The following is an 18,653-nucleotide window of genomic DNA, read 5'->3' as shown; positions in this document are numbered from 1 at the left end:
TGGGAGGAGGTGTCTTGGTGGCTGGGTCACTGCTGCTGTTCTCGCTTGACTCAAATGATCTTCCTCTCTCCTCCTCCTATCATTTAATCCTCCCTCGTTCTGCTCTCCTCTCTGCTGTGGAACAGATGACTGGTGTTCTAAAGGTAAGCTCTGACCTCTGCTTGTCAGCTGGGTAGAGCATTAATTAGGACTGGCTAATGATGTCAGTCTCCTAACTCTATGCATGCATTGTCATGATCTCTGCCGTCTCCTAGAGGACGATGTGTGTAAGAGACAGTGTGCAGCATGTGTGTGTGTGAGTCTGTGTTAGCATGTGTGCTCCTACCTAGCGGCTTTTTCAGTGGCTCACAGAGCTGTGTGGTTCTAGAGAACCATAGCGGTTAGAGGGTTCTAGAGCACCGTAGCGGGCGGGGGTTCTAGACCACCGTAGTGGGCGGGCGGAGTTCTGGAGCGCCGTAGTGGGCGGGCGGAGTTCTGGAGCGCCGCGGGGGGGGGGGGGGGGGGGGTTCTAGAACACCGTAGTGGGCGGGGGGAGTTCTGGAGCGCCGTAGTGGGGGGCGGGGGGTTTATTGAGTGTTCTGTGCGTCTGTTTCTCAGTGTTCTGATGTTCTGTTGCAGGGAGAAATGAAGACGGAGCAGATATGATTGACATTCCAAAGAGGACTACACCTGCCAAAGGTAACACAGTATAAAGTGGCATCATGTAGACTGGAATATGCATGTTTCTCCTGTCCACTCATCTGTTGTACTGATCTGAAAGAAGTGACCAGGCGACAGCTAAGCCAGCCTAATGAGCTGCCATCACATTGTTTTCACCTGTGAAGTTTTTTTCCCAATCATGCTGCTTTCAAGACAACTGGGAAACGAGGTCAAATCATGTCAGTGATCTTCAGTTCTGAAATTCCGAGCTCTATTCCGAGCTGGATGACCATTCAAAGTGACCCCCCCCCCCGAGCTCCCAGTTCTCCTGAACTCACTGAAGTCTGAGATTTCTGAATGCAGCAACAGTGCAGGTGAAAATGAGAAGACAATGAGATGTCTCCATGTTTCTAACACCTCTCCCTCCGTGTCTCTCCAGGTTATGAGTTGTTGTTCCAGCCAGAGGTGGTGCGTGTCTACACCTCTCTGCTGAAGGAGAGTAAGAACCCCACCGTGCTGGAAGCCTCCGCCGGAGCCGTGCAGAACCTGTGTGCCGGACGCTGGACCGTGAGTCAACCACGCCACCACCACACACCTTGAGACACCACGACCTGTTAGTTTAACCCAAACACAACCACCATCAGACCCAACATCACCACACACCTTGAGACACCACAACCTGTTAGTTTAACCCAAACACAACCACCACCAGGCCCAACACCACCACACACCCTGAGACACCACGACCTGTTAGTTTAACCCAAACACAACCACCACCAGGCCCAACACCACCACACACCTTGAGACACCACAACCTGTTAGTTTAACCCAAACACAACCACCACCAGGCCCAACACCATCACACACCTTGAGACACCACAACCTGTTAGTTTAACCCAAACACAACCACCACCAGGCCCAACACCACCACACACCTTGACACCACGGCCTGTTAGTTTAACACAAACACAACCACCACCAGGCCCAACACCACCACACACCTTGAGACACCACAACCTGTTAGTTTAACCCAAACACAACCACCACCAGGCCCAACACCACCACACACCTTGACACCACGGCCTGTTAGTTTAACACAAACACAACCACCACCAGGCCCAACACCACCACACACCCTGAGACACCACGACCTGTTAGTTTAACCCAAACACAACCACCACCAGGCCCAACACCACCACGACCTGTTAGTTTAACCCAAACACAACCACCACCAGGCCCAACACCACCACACACCCTGAGACACCACGACCTGTTAGTTTAACACAAACACAACCACCACCAGGCCCAACACCACCACACACTTTGAGACACCACAACCTGTTAGTTTAACCCAAACACAACCACCACCAGACACACATCCCTTTCAGCCTCCTTACTTGACCTCTAACAGAAACCCTTTACACCTGGACCGTAAGTCAATCACAGTATAATCACAAACTCCACCTCCAACCCAGACACCACCTTTCTAGACCCTTGTTAAACCACAGTCTAGTACTCAAAACAGACCATTTCCTGAACACAAATACACTACAATAATCATTGATCTGTATGTATTCTCTCTCTGTCTCTGTCTCAGTATGGGCGGTATAATTGATCTGTATGTATTCTCTCTCTGTCTCAGTATGGGCGGTATAATTGATCTGTATGTATTCTCTCTCTGTCTCAGTATGGGCGGTATAATTGATCTGTATGTATTCTCTCTCTGTCTCAGTATGGGCGGTATAATTGATCTGTATGTATTCTCTCTCTGTCTCAGTATGGGTGGTATAATTGATCTGTATGTATTCTCTCTCTCTCTGTCTCAGTATGGGCAGTATAATTGATCTGTATGTATTCTCTCTCTGTCTCTGTCTCAGTATGGGCGGTATAATTGATCTGTATGTATTCTCTGTCTCAATATGGGCAGTATAATTGATCTGTATGTATTCTCTCTCTGTCTCTGTCTCAGTATGGGTGGTATAATTGATCTGTATGTATTCTCTCTCTGTCTCAGTATGGGCAGTATAATTGATCTGTATGTATTCTCTCTCTGTCTCAGTATGGGTGGTATAATTGATCTGTATGTATTCTCTCTCTGTCTCTGTCTCAGTATGGGTGGTATAATTGATCTGTATGTATTCTCTCTCTGTCTCAGTATGGGTGGTATAATTGATCTGTATGTATTCTCTCTCTGTCTCAGTATGGGCGGTATAATTGATCTGTATGTATTCTCTCTCTCTCTCTGTCTCAGTATGGGTGGTATAATTGATCTGTATGTATTCTCTCTCTCTCTCTGTCTCAGTATGGGCGGTATAATTGATCTGTATGTATTCTCTCTCTGTCTCTGTCTCAGTATGGGCGGTATAATTGATCTGTATGTATTCTCTCTCTCTCTGTCTCAGTATGGGCGGTATAATTGATCTGTATGTATTCTCTCTCTCTCTGTCTCAGTATGGGCGGTATAATTGATCTGTATGTATTCTCTCTCTCTCTGTCTCAGTATGGGCGGTATAATTGATCTGTATGTATTCTCTCTGTCTCAGTATGGGCGGTATAATTGATCTGTATGTATTCTCTCTCTCTCTCTCTGTCTCAGTATGGGCGGTATAATTGATCTGTATGTATTCTCTCTCTCTCTCTGTCTCAGTATGGGCGGTATAATTGATCTGTATGTATTCTCTCTCTCTGTCTCAGTATGGGCAGTATAATTGATCTGTATGTATTCTCTCTCTGTCTCTGTCTCAGTATGGGCAGTATAATTGATCTGTATGTATTCTCTCTCTCTCTCTGTCTCAGTATGGGCGGTATAATTGATCTGTATGTATTCTCTCTCTCTCTCTTTGTCTCAGTATGGGCGGTATAATTGATCTGTATGTATTCTCTCTCTCTCTCGGTCTCAGTATGGGCGGTATAATTGATCTGTATGTATTCTCTCTCTCTGTCTCAGTATGGGCGGTATAATTGATCTGTATGTATTCTCTCTCTCTCTCTGTCTCAGTATGGGCGGTATAATTGATCTGTATGTATTCTCTCTCTCTCTCTGTCTCAGTATGGGTGGTATAATTGATCTGTATGTATTCTCTCTCTTTGTCTCAGTATGGGTGGTATAATTGATCTGTATGTATTCTCTCTCTCTCTCTCTGTCTCAGTATGGGCGGTATAATTGATCTGTATGTATTCTCTCTCTCTCTCTCTGTCTCAGTATGGGCGGTATAATTGATCTGTATGTATTCTCTCTCTCTCTCTGTCTCAGTATGGGCGGTATAATTGATCTGTATGTATTCTCTCTCTGTCTCAGTATGGGTGGTATAATTGATCTGTATGTATTCTCTCTCTGTCTCAGTATGGGTGGTATAATTGATCTGTATGTATTCTCTCTCTCTCTCTGTCTCAGTATGGGCGGTATAATTGATCTGTATGTATTCTCTCTCTCTGTCTCAGTATGGGTGGTATAATTGATCTGTATGTATTCTCTCTCTGTGTCAGTATGGGCGGTATAATTGATCTGTATGTATTCTCTCTCTCTCTCTGTCTCAGTATGGGCGGTATAATTGATCTGTATGTATTCTCTCTCTGTCTCTGTCTCAGTATGGGCAGTATAATTGATCTGTATGTATTCTCTCTGTCTCAGTATGGGCGGTATAATTGATCTGTATGTATTCTCTCTCTGTCTCAGTATGGGTGGTATAATTGATCTGTATGTATTCCCTCTCTCTCTTTGTCTCAGTATGGGCGGTATAATTGATCTGTATGTATTCTCTCTCTCTCTGTCTCAGTATGGGCGGTATAATTGATCTGTATGTATTCTCTCTCTGTCTCAGTATGGGCGGTATAATTGATCTGTATGTATTCTCTCTCTCTGTCCCAGTATGGGCGGTATAATTGATCTGTATGTATTCTCTCTCTCTCTGTCTCAGTTTGGGCAGTATAATTGATCTGTATGTATTCTCTCTCTCTCTGTCTCAGTATGGGCGGTATAATTGATCTATATGTATTCTCTCTCTCTCTGTCTCAGTATGGGCGGTATAATTGATCTGTATGTATTCTCTCTCTCTCTGTCTCAGTATGGGCGGTATAATTGATCTATATGTATTCTCTCTCTCTCTGTCTCAGTATGGGCAGTATAATTGATCTGTATGTATTCTCTCTCTCTGTCTCAGTATGGGCGGTATAATTGATCTGTATGTATTCTCTCTCTCTCTGTCTCAGTATGGGCGGTATAATTGATCTGTATGTATTCTCTCTCTCTCTGTCTCAGTTTGGGCAGTATAATTGATCTGTATGTATCTCTCTCTCTCTGTCTCAGTATGGGCGGTATAATTGATCTGTATGTATTCTCTCTCTCTCTCTCTGTCTCAGTATGGGCGGTATAATTGATCTGTATGTATTCTCTCTCTGTCTCAGTATGGGCGGTATAATTGATCTGTACGTATTCTCTCTCTGTCTCATTGTGGGCGGTATAATTGATCTGTATGTATTCTCTCTCTCTGTCTCAGTATGGGCGGTATAATTGATCTGTATGTATTCTCTGTCTCTGTCTCAGTATGGGCGGTATAATTGATCTGTATGTATTCTCTCTCTGTCTCAGTATGGGCGGTATAATTGATCTGTATGTATTCTCTCTCTCTGTCTCAGTATGGGCGGTATAATTGATCTGTATGTATTCTCTCTCTCGCTTTCTCAGTATGGACGGTATAATTGATCTGTATGTATTCTCTCTCTCTCTCTGTCTCAGTATGGGCAGTATAATTGATCTGTATGTATTCTCTCTCTCTCTCGGTCTCGGTATGGGCGGTATAATTGATCTGTATGTATTCTCTGTCTCTGTCTCAGTATGGGCGGTATAATTGATCTGTATGTATTCTCTCTCTCTCTCTGTCTCAGTATGGGTGGTATAATTGATCTGTATGTATTCTCTCTCTCTCTCTCTGTCTCAGTATGGGTGGTATAATTGATCTGTATGTATTCTCTCTCTCTCTCTGTCTCAGTACGGGCGGTATAATTGATCTGTATGTATTCTTTCTCTCTCTCTGTCTCAGTATGGGCGGTATAATTGATCTGTATGTATTCTCTCTCTCTCTCTGTCTCAGTATGGGTGGTATAATTGATCTGTATGTATTCTCTCTCTCTGTCTCAGTATGGGCGGTATAATTGATCTGTATGTATTCTCTCGCTCTCTGTCTCAGTATGGGCGGTATAATTGATCTGTATGTATTCTCTGTCTGTCTCAGTATGGGCGGTATAATTGATCTGTATGTATTCTCTCTCTCTGTCTCAGTATGGGCGGTATAATTGATCTGTATGTATTCTCTCTCTGTCTCAGTATGGGCGGTATAATTGATCTGTATGTATTCTCTCTCTCTCTGTCTCAGTATGGGCGGTATAATTGATCTGTATGTATTCTCTCTCTCTCTCTGTCTCAGTATGGGTGGTATAATTGATCTGTATGTATTCTCTCTCTGTCTCAGTATGGGCGGTATAATTGATCTGTATGTATTCTCTCTCTGTCTCTGTCTCAGTATGGGCGGTATAATTGATCTGTATGTATTCTCTCTCTGTCTCAGTATGGGCGGTATAATTGATCTGTATGTATTCTCTCTCTCTGTCTCAGTATGGGCGGCATAATTGATCTGTATGTATTCTCTCTCTGTCTCAGTATGGGCGGTATAATTGATCTGTATGTATTCTCTCTCTCTCTGTCTCAGTATGGGCAGTATAATTGATCTGTATGTATTCTCTCTCTGTCTCAGTATGGGCGGTATAATTGATCTGTATGTATTCTCTCTCTCTCTGTCTCAGTATGGGCGGTATAATTGATCTGTATGTATTCTCTCTCTGTCTCAGTATGGGCAGTATAATTGATCTGTATGTATTCTCTCTCTGTCTCAGTATGGGCGGTATAATTGATCTGTATGTATTCTCTCGCTCTCTGTCTCAGTATGGGCGGTATAATTGATCTGTATGTATTCTCTGTCTGTCTCAGTATGGGCGGTATAATTGATCTGTATGTATTCTCTCTCTCTGTCTCAGTATGGGCGGTATAATTGATCTGTATGTATTCTCTCTCTCTCTGTCTCAGTATGGGCGGTATAATTGATCTGTATGTATTCTCTCTCTGTCTCAGTATGGGCGGTATAATTGATCTGTATGTATTCTCTCTCTCTCTGTCTCAGTATGGGCGGTATAATTGATCTGTATGTATTCTCTCTCTCTGTCTCAGTATGGGTGGTATAATTGATCTTTATGTATTCTCTCTCTGTCTCAGTATGGGCGGTATAATTGATCTGTATGTATTCTCTCTCTCTCTCTGTCTCAGTATGGGTGGTATAATTGATCTGTATGTATTCTCTCTCTGTCTCAGTATGGGCGGTATAATTGATCTGTATGTATTCTCTCTCTGTCTCTGTCTCAGTATGGGCGGTAATAATTGATCTGTATGTATTCTCTCTCTGTCTCAGTATGGGCGGTATAATTGATCTGTATGTATTCTCTCTCTCTGTCTCAGTATGGGCGGCATAATTGATCTGTATGTATTCTCTCTCTCTCTGTCTCAGTATGGGCGGTATAATTGATCTGTATGTATTCTCTCTCTCTCTGTCTCAGTATGGGCAGTATAATTGATCTGTATGTATTCTCTCTGTCTCAGTATGGGCGGTATAATTGATCTGTATGTATTCTCTCTCTCTCTGTCTCAGTATGGGCGGGATAATTGATCTGTATGTATTCTCTCTCTGTCTCAGTATGGGCAGTATAATTGATCTGTATGTATTCTCTCTCTGTCTCAGTATGGGTGGTATAATTGATCTGTATGTATTCTCTCTCTGTCTCAGTATGGGTGGTATAATTGATCTGTATGTATTCTCTCTCTCTCTTTGTCTCAGTATGGGCGGTATAATTGGTCTGTATGTATTCTCTCTCTCTGTCTCAGTATGGGCGGTATAATTGATCTGTATGTATTCTCTCTCTGTCTCTGTCTCAGTATGGGCAGTATAATTGATCTGTATGTATTCTCTCTGTCTCAGTATGGGCGGTATAATTGATCTGTATGTATTCTCTCTCTGTCTCAGTATGGGTGGTATAATTGATCTGTATGTATTCCCTCTCTCTCTTTGTCTCAGTATGGGCGGTATAATTGATCTGTATGTATTCTCTCTCTCTCTGTCTCAGTATGGGCGGTATAATTGATCTGTATGTATTCTCTCTCTGTCTCAGTATGGGCGGTATAATTGATCTGTATGTATTCTCTGTCTCTGTCCCAGTATGGGCGGTATAATTGATCTGTATGTATTCTCTCTCTCTCTGTCTCAGTATGGGCGGTATAATTGATCTGTATGTATTCTCTCTCTCTCTGTCTCAGTTTGGGCAGTATAATTGATCTGTATGTATTCTCTCTCTCTCTGTCTCAGTATGGGCGGTATAATTGATCTGTATGTATTCTCTCTCTCTCTGTCTCAGTATGGGCGGTATAATTGATCTGTATGTATTCTCTCTCTCTCTGTCTCAGTATGGGCGGTATAATTGATCTATATGTATTCTCTCTCTCTCTGTCTCAGTATGGGCAGTATAATTGATCTGTATGTATTCTCTCTCTCTGTCTCAGTATGGGCGGTATAATTGATCTGTATGTATTCTCTCTCTCTCTGTCTCAGTATGGGCGGTATAATTGATCTGTATGTATTCTCTCTCTCTCTGTCTCAGTTTGGGCAGTATAATTGATCTGTATGTATTCTCTCTCTCTCTGTCTCAGTATGGGCGGTATAATTGATCTGTATGTATTCTCTCTCTCTCTCTGTCTCAGTATGGGCGGTATAATTGATCTGTATGTATTCTCTCTCTGTCTCAGTATGGGCGGTATAATTGATCTGTATGTATTCTCTCTCTGTCTCAGTATGGGCAGTATAATTGATCTGTATGTATTCTCTCTCTCTCTGTCTCATTATGGGCGGTATAATTGATCTGTATGTATTCTCTCTCTGTCTCAGTATGGGCAGTATAATTGATCTGTATGTATTCTCTCTCTCTCTCGGTCTCGGTATGGGCGGTATAATTGATCTGTATGTATTCTCTGTCTCTGTCTCAGTATGGGCGGTATAATTGATCTGTATGTATTCTCTCTCTGTCTCAGTATGGGCGGTATAATTGATCTGTATGTATTCTCTCTCTCTGTCTCAGTATGGGCGGTATAATTGATCTGTATGTATTCTCTCTCTCGCTTTCTCAGTATGGACGGTATAATTGATCTGTATGTATTCTCTCTCTCTGTCTCAGTATGGGCAGTATAATTGATCTGTATGTATTCTCTCTCTCTCTCGGTCTCGGTATGGGCGGTATAATTGATCTGTATGTATTCTCTGTCTCTGTCTCAGTATGGGCGGTATAATTGATCTGTATGTATTCTCTCTCTCTCTCTGTCTCAGTATGGGTGGTATAATTGATCTGTATGTATTCTCTCTCTCTCTCTGTCTCAGTATGGGTGGTATAATTGATCTGTATGTATTCTCTCTCTCTCTCTGTCTCAGTACGGGCGGTATAATTGATCTGTATGTATTCTTTCTCTCTCTCTGTCTCAGTATGGGCGGTATAATTGATCTGTATGTATTCTCTCTCTCTGTCTCAGTATGGGCGGTATAATTGATCTGTATGTATTCTCTCTCTCGCTTTCTCAGTATGGACGGTATAATTGATCTGTATGTATTCTCTCTCTCTCTCTGTCTCAGTATGGGCAGTATAATTGATCTGTATGTATTCTCTCTCTCTCTCGGTCTCGGTATGGGCGGTATAATTGATCTGTATGTATTCTCTGTCTCTGTCTCAGTATGGGCGGTATAATTGATCTGTATGTATTCTCTCTCTCTCTCTGTCTCAGTATGGGTGGTATAATTGATCTGTATGTATTCTCTCTCTCTCTCTCTGTCTCAGTATGGGTGGTATAATTGATCTGTATGTATTCTCTCTCTCTCTCTGTCTCAGTATGGGCGGTATAATTGATCTGTATGTATTCTTTCTCTCTCTCTGTCTCAGTATGGGCGGTATAATTGATCTGTATGTATTCTCTCTCTCTCTCTGTCTCAGTATGGGTGGTATAATTGATCTGTATGTATTCTCTCTCTGTCTCAGTATGGGCGGTATAATTGATCTGTATGTATTCTCTCTCTCTCTGTCTCAGTATGGGCGGTATAATTGATCTGTATGTATTCTCTCTCTGTCTCAGTATGGGCAGTATAATTGATCTGTATGTATTCTCTCTCTGTCTCAGTATGGGTGGTATAATTGATCTGTATGTATTCTCTCTCTGTCTCAGTATGGGTGGTATAATTGATCTGTATGTATTCTCTCTCTCTCTTTGTCTCAGTATGGGCGGTATAATTGGTCTATGTATTCTCTCTCTCTCTGTCTCAGTATGGGCGGTATAATTGATCTGTATGTATTCTCTCTCTGTCTCTGTCTCAGTATGGGCAGTATAATTGATCTGTATGTATTCTCTCTGTCTCAGTATGGGCGGTATAATTGATCTGTATGTATTCTCTCTCTGTCTCAGTATGGGTGGTATAATTGATCTGTATGTATTCCCTCTCTCTCTTTGTCTCAGTATGGGCGGTATAATTGATCTGTATGTATTCTCTCTCTCTCTGTCTCAGTATGGGCGGTATAATTGATCTGTATGTATTCTCTCTCTGTCTCAGTATGGGCGGTATAATTGATCTGTATGTATTCTCTCTCTCTGTCCCAGTATGGGCGGTATAATTGATCTGTATGTATTCTCTCTCTCTCTGTCTCAGTATGGGCGGTATAATTGATCTGTATGTATTCTCTCTCTCTCTGTCTCAGTTTGGGCAGTATAATTGATCTGTATGTATTCTCTCTCTCTCTCTGTCTCAGTATGGGCGGTATAATTGATCTGTATGTATTCTCTCTCTCTCTGTCTCAGTATGGGCGGTATAATTGATCTGTATGTATTCTCTCTCTCTCTGTCTCAGTATGGGCGGTATAATTGATCTATATGTATTCTCTCTCTCTCTGTCTCAGTATGGGCAGTATAATTGATCTGTATGTATTCTCTCTCTCTGTCTCAGTATGGGCGGTATAATTGATCTGTATGTATTCTCTCTCTCTCTGTCTCAGTATGGGCGGTATAATTGATCTGTATGTATTCTCTCTCTCTCTGTCTCAGTTTGGGCAGTATAATTGATCTGTATGTATTCTCTCTCTCTCTGTCTCAGTATGGGCGGTATAATTGATCTGTATGTATTCTCTCTCTCTCTCTGTCTCAGTATGGGCGGTATAATTGATCTGTATGTATTCTCTCTCTGTCTCAGTATGGGCGGTATAATTGATCTGTATGTATTCTCTCTCTGTCTCATTATGGGCGGTATAATTGATCTGTATGTATTCTCTCTCTGTCTCAGTATGGGCAGTATAATTGATCTGTATGTATTCTCTCTCTCTCTCGGTCTCGGTATGGGCGGTATAATTGATCTGTATGTATTCTCTGTCTCTGTCTCAGTATGGGCGGTATAATTGATCTGTATGTATTCTCTCTCTGTCTCAGTATGGGCGGTATAATTGATCTGTATGTATTCTCTCTCTCTGTCTCAGTATGGGCGGTATAATTGATCTGTATGTATTCTCTCTCTCGCTTTCTCAGTATGGACGGTATAATTGATCTGTATGTATTCTCTCTCTCTCTCTGTCTCAGTATGGGTGGTATAATTGATCTGTATGTATTCTCTCTCTCTCTCTGTCTCAGTATGGGTGGTATAATTGATCTGTATGTATTCTCTCTCTCTCTCTGTCTCAGTACGGGCGGTATAATTGATCTGTATGTATTCTTTCTCTCTCTCTGTCTCAGTATGGGCGGTATAATTGATCTGTATGTATTCTCTCTCTCTCTCTGTCTCAGTATGGGTGGTATAATTGATCTGTATGTATTCTCTCTCTCTGTCTCAGTATGGGCGGTATAATTGATCTGTATGTATTCTCTCGCTCTCTGTCTCAGTATGGGCGGTATAATTGATCTGTATGTATTCTCTCTCTGTCTCAGTATGGGCGGTATAATTGATCTGTATGTATTCTCTCTCTCTCTGTCTCAGTATGGGCGGTATAATTGATCTGTATGTATTCTCTCTCTGTCTCAGTATGGGCGGTATAATTGATCTGTATGTATTCTCTCTCTCTCTGTCTCAGTATGGGCGGTATAATTGATCTGTATGTATTCTCTCTCTCTGTCTCAGTATTGGTGGTATAATTGATCTGTATGTATTCTCTCTCTCTGTCTCAGTATGGGTGGTATAATTGATCTTTATGTATTCTCTCTCTGTCTCAGTATGGGCGGTATAATTGATCTGTATGTATTCTCTCTCTGTCTCAGTATGGGCGGTATAATTGATCTGTATGTATTCTCTCTCTGTCTCAGTATGGGTGGTATAATTGATCTGTATGTATTCTCTCTCTCTCTCTGTCTCAGTATGGGCAGTATAATTGATCTGAATGTATTCTCTCTCTCTGTCTCAGTATGGGCGGTATATCCGTGCGTTGTTGCGTCAGGAGAAGGGTCTTCCCATGATGACAGAGCTGTTGGCCCATGGCAACGACCGGGTGGTCAGGGCCATGTCTGGAGCTCTGAGGAACCTGGCTATCGACGCTCGCAACAGAGACCTGCTCGGTTAGTACTGTTTCTGTGGAACTGTTTTTCCCTCTCCCTGTTTCTCTTGCTCTCTTTCTCCCTCTCTCTCTCCCTCTCTCCCTCTCTTTCTCCCTCTCTCGCGCTCTCTTTTTCCCTCTCTCTCCCTCTCTCTCTCCTTCTCCCTCCCTCTCTCTCTCCCTCTCTCTTTCTCCCTCTCTCTCTCCCTCTCTCCCTCTCTTTCTCCCTCTCTCGCGCTCTCTTTGAGCCAACCTGTGTTATTAAATACTACAGCTAGGTCTCTCTAACTCTTGTCTCTGTAGGTAAACATGCAGTCCCCCACCTGGTATCCAACCTGCCTGGTGGGGGTCAGAGCCAGCCTGTGAGGGCTCTGTCAGAGGAGACGGTGGTGTCTGTACTGAGCACCCTTCATGAGGTTCTGGGCTCCAGCCTGGACGCTGCCAAGATCCTCAGAGCCTCGCAGGGCATCGAGAGACTGGTGCTCATCAATAAGGATGGGTAAGCTGGTGTGTGTGTGTGTGTGTGTGTGTGTGACAAAAAGAGGTGCATGTGTCTCTTTCCATCAGTCTGGATGATGTTGAACAGGAGTGTCAAACTCAGTCTCTGGTTGGCTGAGGGTCTGCAGGGTTTCTCCCTTTTACTGATCAATTACACACTAATTGAAAGGAAAAACTGAGACTGGGGGGATGTTGTTGAACTCATTCATTTGACCCCGGAGGGAGGTCAACTACACCCCCCAGTCCCCGGGGGGAGATCAACTACACCCCCCCAGTCCACCCCGGAGTGAGGTCAACTACACCCCCCAGTCCACCCCGGGGGGGGGTGAACTGGGGGGGGGGGGGTGTAGTTTACCTCCCCCCGGGGTCAAATGGAATGGGAGGGGTGTAGTTGACCTCCCTCCGGGGTCAAATGGAATGGGAGGGGTGTAGTTGACCTCCCTCCGGGGTGGACTGGGGGGGGTGTAGTTGAATCACCTCTTTCTGTTTGATGCTGTTTCTCTTTCTGAGTCCTCCAGTTCTCTCTCCTGATAGGAACCGGTCAGAGCGAGAGGTGCGTGGTGCCGGCCTGATACTCCAGTTAGTTTGGGGCTATAAAGAGTTGAGGAAGACCCTGGAGAAGGATGGCTGGAAGAAGACAGACTTCATGGTGAACCTCAACCCGCCCAACAGCACCCAGCCCCGGGTCAACGGAGGATATGAAGACAGTACGCTGCCGCTCATAGACAGGGGTGAGACAGACAATAACATCTAGCTACACACACACACACACACTGAGGTCTTCACAGGTCTACCCCAATATCTGAGACCCGACTCTGGAACTAGGTGTCTGAGTCTAAAATTGTCCCTGGGGTCTGGGTTGGATCCATGTTTGATTGCCACAGGTCTATGTAACTACAGCTGATGGACCCGACCACGGCTCTGAATAGCCTATAGCGGTTGTATACCCCCCCCCCCAGTAACCACCACACTATAAACACCACCACACTATAACCTATCACCACCACACTATAACCTATCACCACCACACTATAACCTATCACCACCACACTATAACCTATCACCACCACACTATAACCTATCACCACCACACTATAACCTATCACCACCACACTATAACCTATCACCACCACACTATAACCTATCACCACCACACTATAACCTATCACCACCACACTATAACCTATCACCACCACACTATAACCTATCACCACCACACTATAACCTACCACCACCACACTATAACCTACCACCACCACACTATAACCTACCACCACCACACTATAACCTACCACCACCACACTATAACCTACCACCACCACACTATAACCTACCACCACCACACTATAACCTACCACCACCACACTATAACCTACCACCACCACACTATAACCTACCACCACCACACTATAACCTACCACCACCACACTATAACCTACCACCACCACACTATAACCTACCACCACCACACTATAACCTATCACCACCACACTATAACCTATCACCACCACACTATAACCTATCACCACCACACTATAACCTATCACCACCACACTATAACCTATCACCACCACACTATAACCTATCACCACCACACTATAACCTATCACCACCACACTATAACCTACCACCACCACACTATAACCTACCACCACCACACTATAAACACCACCACACTATAACCTACCACCACACTATTACCTACACACTAGCTGTCTCTCATCCTGTGATTGTTTGTTTGTCAGGAGGAGGAGACAAGAGAGACATGATTCCACTAAATGATATGGGACCAGGTATGTCTGCACACACACACACACACACCAACACAGACGCACACGCCTAAACACACAGCTGTTAACAGGCCTTGGCTGTCTTCCAGATGCCTACTCCACACTGGACCAGAGGGGGAGGAAGAACACTCTGGACAGAACACTGGAGCCTGCTGACAAAGACACAGCACAGGTACACACACACAGAGCATGTTCTCGCATGTCTCACTAAATACTGTGGTTAGCTTCTTTTCTCACAAACGATTTCTCACTTAACTTCTGACACTAACCCACTTTATCAACACTCTCTCTTCCCCTCTCTCTCTTCCCCTCTCTCTCTCTTATCTGGTTTTCATATTGTTCGTTCTGAACACACCCGTCTCTCTCTTTTTTTCTCTCACTCTGCTTCAACCCACCACCTTTCTTCCCTCTTCTCCCTCCCCCTTTTCTCTCTCCTGTCTTCCTTACCACCCTTTTCTCCCCCTCCTCCCCGTTCTTTCTCCCTCCCCGTTCTTTCTCCCTCCCCATTCTTTCTCCCTCCCTATTCTTTCTCCCTCCCTCCCCGTTCTTTCTTTCTCCCTCCCTCCCCCCCTCCCTCCCCGTTCTTTCTTTCTCCCTCCCTCCCTCCCTCCCCGTTCTTTCTCCCTCCCTCCCTCCCCGTTCTTTCTCCCTCCCTCCCTCCCTCCCTCCCTCCCCGTTCTTTCTCCCTCCCCGTTCTTTCTCCCTCCCCATTCTTTCTCCCTCCCTCCCCGTTCTTTCTTTCTCCCTCCCTCCCCCCCTCCCTCCCCGTTCTTTCTTTCTCCCTCCCTCCCCCCCTCCCTCCCCGTTCTTTCTTTCTCCCTCCCTCCCTCCCCGTTCTTTCTCCCTCCCTCCCTCCCTCCCTCCCCCCCTCCCTCCCTCCCTCCCCGTTCTTTCTCCCTCCCTCCCCCCTCCCTCCCCGTTCTTTCTTTCTCCCTCCCTCCCTCCCTCCCTCCCTCCCCGTTCTTTCTCCCTCCCTCCCTCCCCGTTCTTTCTCCCTCCCTCCCTCCCTCCCTCCCTCCCTCCCTCCCTCCCTCCCCGTTCTTTCTCCCTCCCTCCCTCCCTCCCTCCCCGTTCTTTCTCCCTCCCTCCCTCCCTCCCTCCCTCCCCTTTCTTTCTCCCTCCCTCCCTCCCTCCCTCCCTCCCTCCCCGTTCTTTCTCCCTCCCTCCCTCCCTCCCTCCCCGTTCTTTCTCCCTCCCTCCCTCCCTCCCCGTTCTTTCTCCCTCCCTCCCTCCCTCCCTCCCCGTTCTTTCTCCCACCCTCCCTCCCTCCCCGTTCTTTCTCCCACCCTCCCTCCCTCCCCGTTCTTTCTCCCACCCTCCCTCCCTCCCCGTTCTTTCTCCCTCCCTCCCTCCCTCCCTCCCTCCCTCCCTCCCTCCCTCCCTCCCTCCCCGTTCTTTCTTTCTCCCTCCCTCCCTCCCTCCCCATTCTTTCTCCCTCCCTCCCCGTTCTTTCTTTCTCCCTCCCTCCCTCCCCGTTCTTTCTCCCTCCCTCCCTCCCTCCCTCCCCGTTCTTTCTCCCTCCCTCCCTCCCTCCCTCCCCGTTCTTTCTCCCTCCCTCCCTCCCTCCCCGTTCTTTCTCCCTCCCTCCCTCCCTCCCTCCCCGTTCTTTCTCCCTCCCTCCCCCCATCCCTCCCCGTTCTTTCTTTCTCCCTCCCTCCCTCCCTCCCTCCCTCCCCGTTCTTTCTCCCTCCCTCCCTCCCTCCCTCCCCGTTCTTTCTCCCTCCCTCCCTCCCTCCCTCCCCGTTCTTTCTCCCTCCCTCCCTCCCTCCCTCCCCGTTCTTTCTCCCTCCCTCCCTCCCTCCCTCCCCGTTCTTTCTCCCTCCCACCCTCCCTCCCTCCCCGTTCTTTCTCCCACCCTCCCTCCCTCCCCGTTCTTTCTCCCTCCCTCCCTCCCTCCCCGTTCTTTCTTCCTCCCTCCCTCCCTCCCCGTTCTTTCTCCCCCCCCCCCCCCCCTCCCCCCTCCCTCCCTCCCCCCCTCCCCCCCCCCCCCCCTCCCTCCCCGTTCTTTCGCCCTCCCCCGTTCTTTCGCCCTCCCCCGTTCTTTCTCCTTCCCCCGTTTTTTTCTCTCGCCCTCCCCGTTCTTTCTCGCCCTCCCCGTTCTTTCTCGCCCTCCCCGTTCTTTCTCGCCCTCCCCGTTCTTTCTCGCCCTCCCCGTTCTTTCTCGCCCTCCCCGTTCTTTCTCTCCCTCCCCGTTCTTTCTCTCCCTCCCCGTTCTTTCTCTCCCTCCCCGTTCTTTCTCCCTCCCTCCCTCCCCGTTCTTTCTCCCTCCCTCCCCGTTCTCCCTCCCTCCCTCCCCGTTCTCCCTCCCTCCCTCCCCGTTCTCCCTCCCTCCCTCCCCGTTCTCCCTCCCTCCCTCCCCGTTCTCCCTCCCTCCCTCCCTCCCCGTTCTCCCTCCCTCCCTCCCCCCCCGTTCTCCCTCCCCGTTCTCCCTCCCCGTTCTCCCTCCCTCCCTCCCCGTTCTCCCTCCCTCCCTCCCCGTTCTCTCTCCCTCCCCTCCCCGTTCTTTCTCGCCCTCCCCGTTCTTTCTCGCCCTCCCCGTTCTTTCTCGCCCTCCCCGTTCTTTCTCGCCCTCCCCGTTCTTTCTCTCCCTCCCCGTTCTTTCTCCCTCCCTCCCTCCCCGTTCTTTCTCCCTCCCTCCCTCCCCGTTCTTTCTCCCTCCCTCCCCGTTCTTTCTCCCTCCCTCCCCGTTCTTTCTCCCTCCCTCCCCGTTCTCCCTCCCTCCCTCCCCGTTCTCCCTCCCTCCCTCCCCGTTCTCCCTCCCTCCCTCCCCGTTCTCCCTCCCTCCCCTCCCCGTTCTCTCTCCCTCCCCTCCCCGTTCTCTCTCCCTCCCCTCCCCGTTCTCTCTCCCTCCCTCCCCGTTCTTTTTCCCGCCCTCTCCGTTCTTTCTTTCTCCCTCCCCGTTCTCCCTCCCTCCCCGTTCTTTCTTTCTCCCTCCCCGTTCTCCCTCCCTCCCCGTTCTCCCTCCCTCCCTCCCCGTTCTCCCTCCCTCCCTCCCCGTTCTCCCTCCCTCCCTCCCCGTTCTCCCTCCCTCCCTCCCCGTTCTCCCTCCCTCCCTCCCCGTTCTCCCTCCCTCCCTCCCCCCCCGTTCTCCCTCCCTCCCTCCCCGTTCTCTCTCCCTCCCCTCCCCGTTCTTTCTCGCCCTCCCCGTTCTTTCTCGCCCTCCCCGTTCTTTCTCGCCCTCCCCGTTCTTTCTCGCCCTCCCCGTTCTTTCTCTCCCTCCCCGTTCTTTCTCTCCCTCCCCGTTCTTTCTCCCTCCCTCCCTCCCCGTTCTTTCTCCCTCCCTCCCTCCCCGTTCTTTCTCCCTCCCTCCCTCCCCGTTCTTTCTCCCTCCCTCCCCGTTCTTTCTCCCTCCCTCCCCGTTCTCCCTCCCTCCCTCCCCGTTCTCCCTCCCTCCCTCCCCGTTCTCCCTCCCTCCCTCCCCGTTCTCCCTCCCTCCCTCCCCGTTCTCCCTCCCTCCCCTCCCCGTTCTCTCTCCCTCCCCTCCCCGTTCTCTCTCCCTCCCCTCCCCGTTCTCTCTCCCTCCCCGTTCTTTTTCCCGCCCTCTCCGTTCTTTCTTTCTCCCTCCCCGTTCTCCCTCCCTCCCCGTTCTTTCTTTCTCCCTCCCCGTTCTTTCTTTCTCCCCCTCCCCGTTCTTTCTTTCTCCCCCTCCCCGTTCTTTCTTTCCCCCCCCTCCCCGTTCTTTCTTTCCCCCCCTCCCCGTTCTTTCTTCCCCCCCCCCCCGTTCTTTCTTTCTCTCCCTCCCCGTTCTTTCTTTCTCTCCCTCCCCGTTCTTTCTTTCTCTCCCTCCCCGTTCTTTCTTTCTCTCCCTCCCCGTTCTTTCTTTCTCCCTCCCCGTTCTTTCTTTCCCCCTCCCTCCCTCCCTCCCTCCCCGTTCTCCCTCCCTCCCTCCCCGTTCTCCTTCCCTCCCCGTTCTTTCTTTCTCCCCCTTTTCTCTTCCTCCCACCTTCTCTTCCCCCTCTCAGGGAGGGCTGTATGAGGAGAGGCGGGACTCTGTTCCTCTCATGGACTCTTATGACGGTTAGGCCACACCCCCCCACACACTGCATGTGAGCGCATGGTATGTGTGTCCACCGACTGAACACCTGC

At 47.8% G+C, this 18,653-nt stretch overlaps 1 protein-coding gene across 6 annotated transcripts in view; it reads left to right on the top strand.

Moving 5' to 3' along the window:
* Positions 1 to 18,653, top strand: part of LOC139374643 (catenin delta-1-like) — a 54,566-nt gene that overhangs the window by 32,789 nt on the left and 3,124 nt on the right. For 2 of the 6 annotated variants that reach the window (XM_071115681.1, XM_071115687.1), the window contains exons 14-22: positions 126 to 143; positions 619 to 678; positions 1,079 to 1,206; positions 12,151 to 12,301; positions 12,583 to 12,778; positions 13,312 to 13,508; positions 14,523 to 14,570; positions 14,657 to 14,739; positions 18,530 to 18,584. In XM_071115681.1, the coding sequence (XP_070971782.1) occupies positions 126 to 143; positions 619 to 678; positions 1,079 to 1,206; positions 12,151 to 12,301; positions 12,583 to 12,778; positions 13,312 to 13,508; positions 14,523 to 14,570; positions 14,657 to 14,739; positions 18,530 to 18,584 (936 nt within the window). Of the gene's footprint in view, positions 1 to 125; positions 144 to 618; positions 679 to 1,078; positions 1,207 to 12,150; positions 12,302 to 12,582; positions 12,779 to 13,311; positions 13,509 to 14,522; positions 14,571 to 14,656; positions 14,740 to 18,529; positions 18,625 to 18,653 lie in introns of all 6 variants that reach the window. The other 4 variants (XM_071115683.1, XM_071115685.1, XM_071115682.1 and 1 more) reach the window with 4 other exon arrangements.

Source organism: Oncorhynchus clarkii, chromosome 19, assembly GCF_045791955.1.
Source record: "Oncorhynchus clarkii lewisi isolate Uvic-CL-2024 chromosome 19, UVic_Ocla_1.0, whole genome shotgun sequence".
NCBI classification, from domain to species: Eukaryota; Metazoa; Chordata; class Actinopteri; order Salmoniformes; family Salmonidae; genus Oncorhynchus; species Oncorhynchus clarkii.
This window is presented reverse-complemented; position numbering and strand designations above follow the sequence as displayed.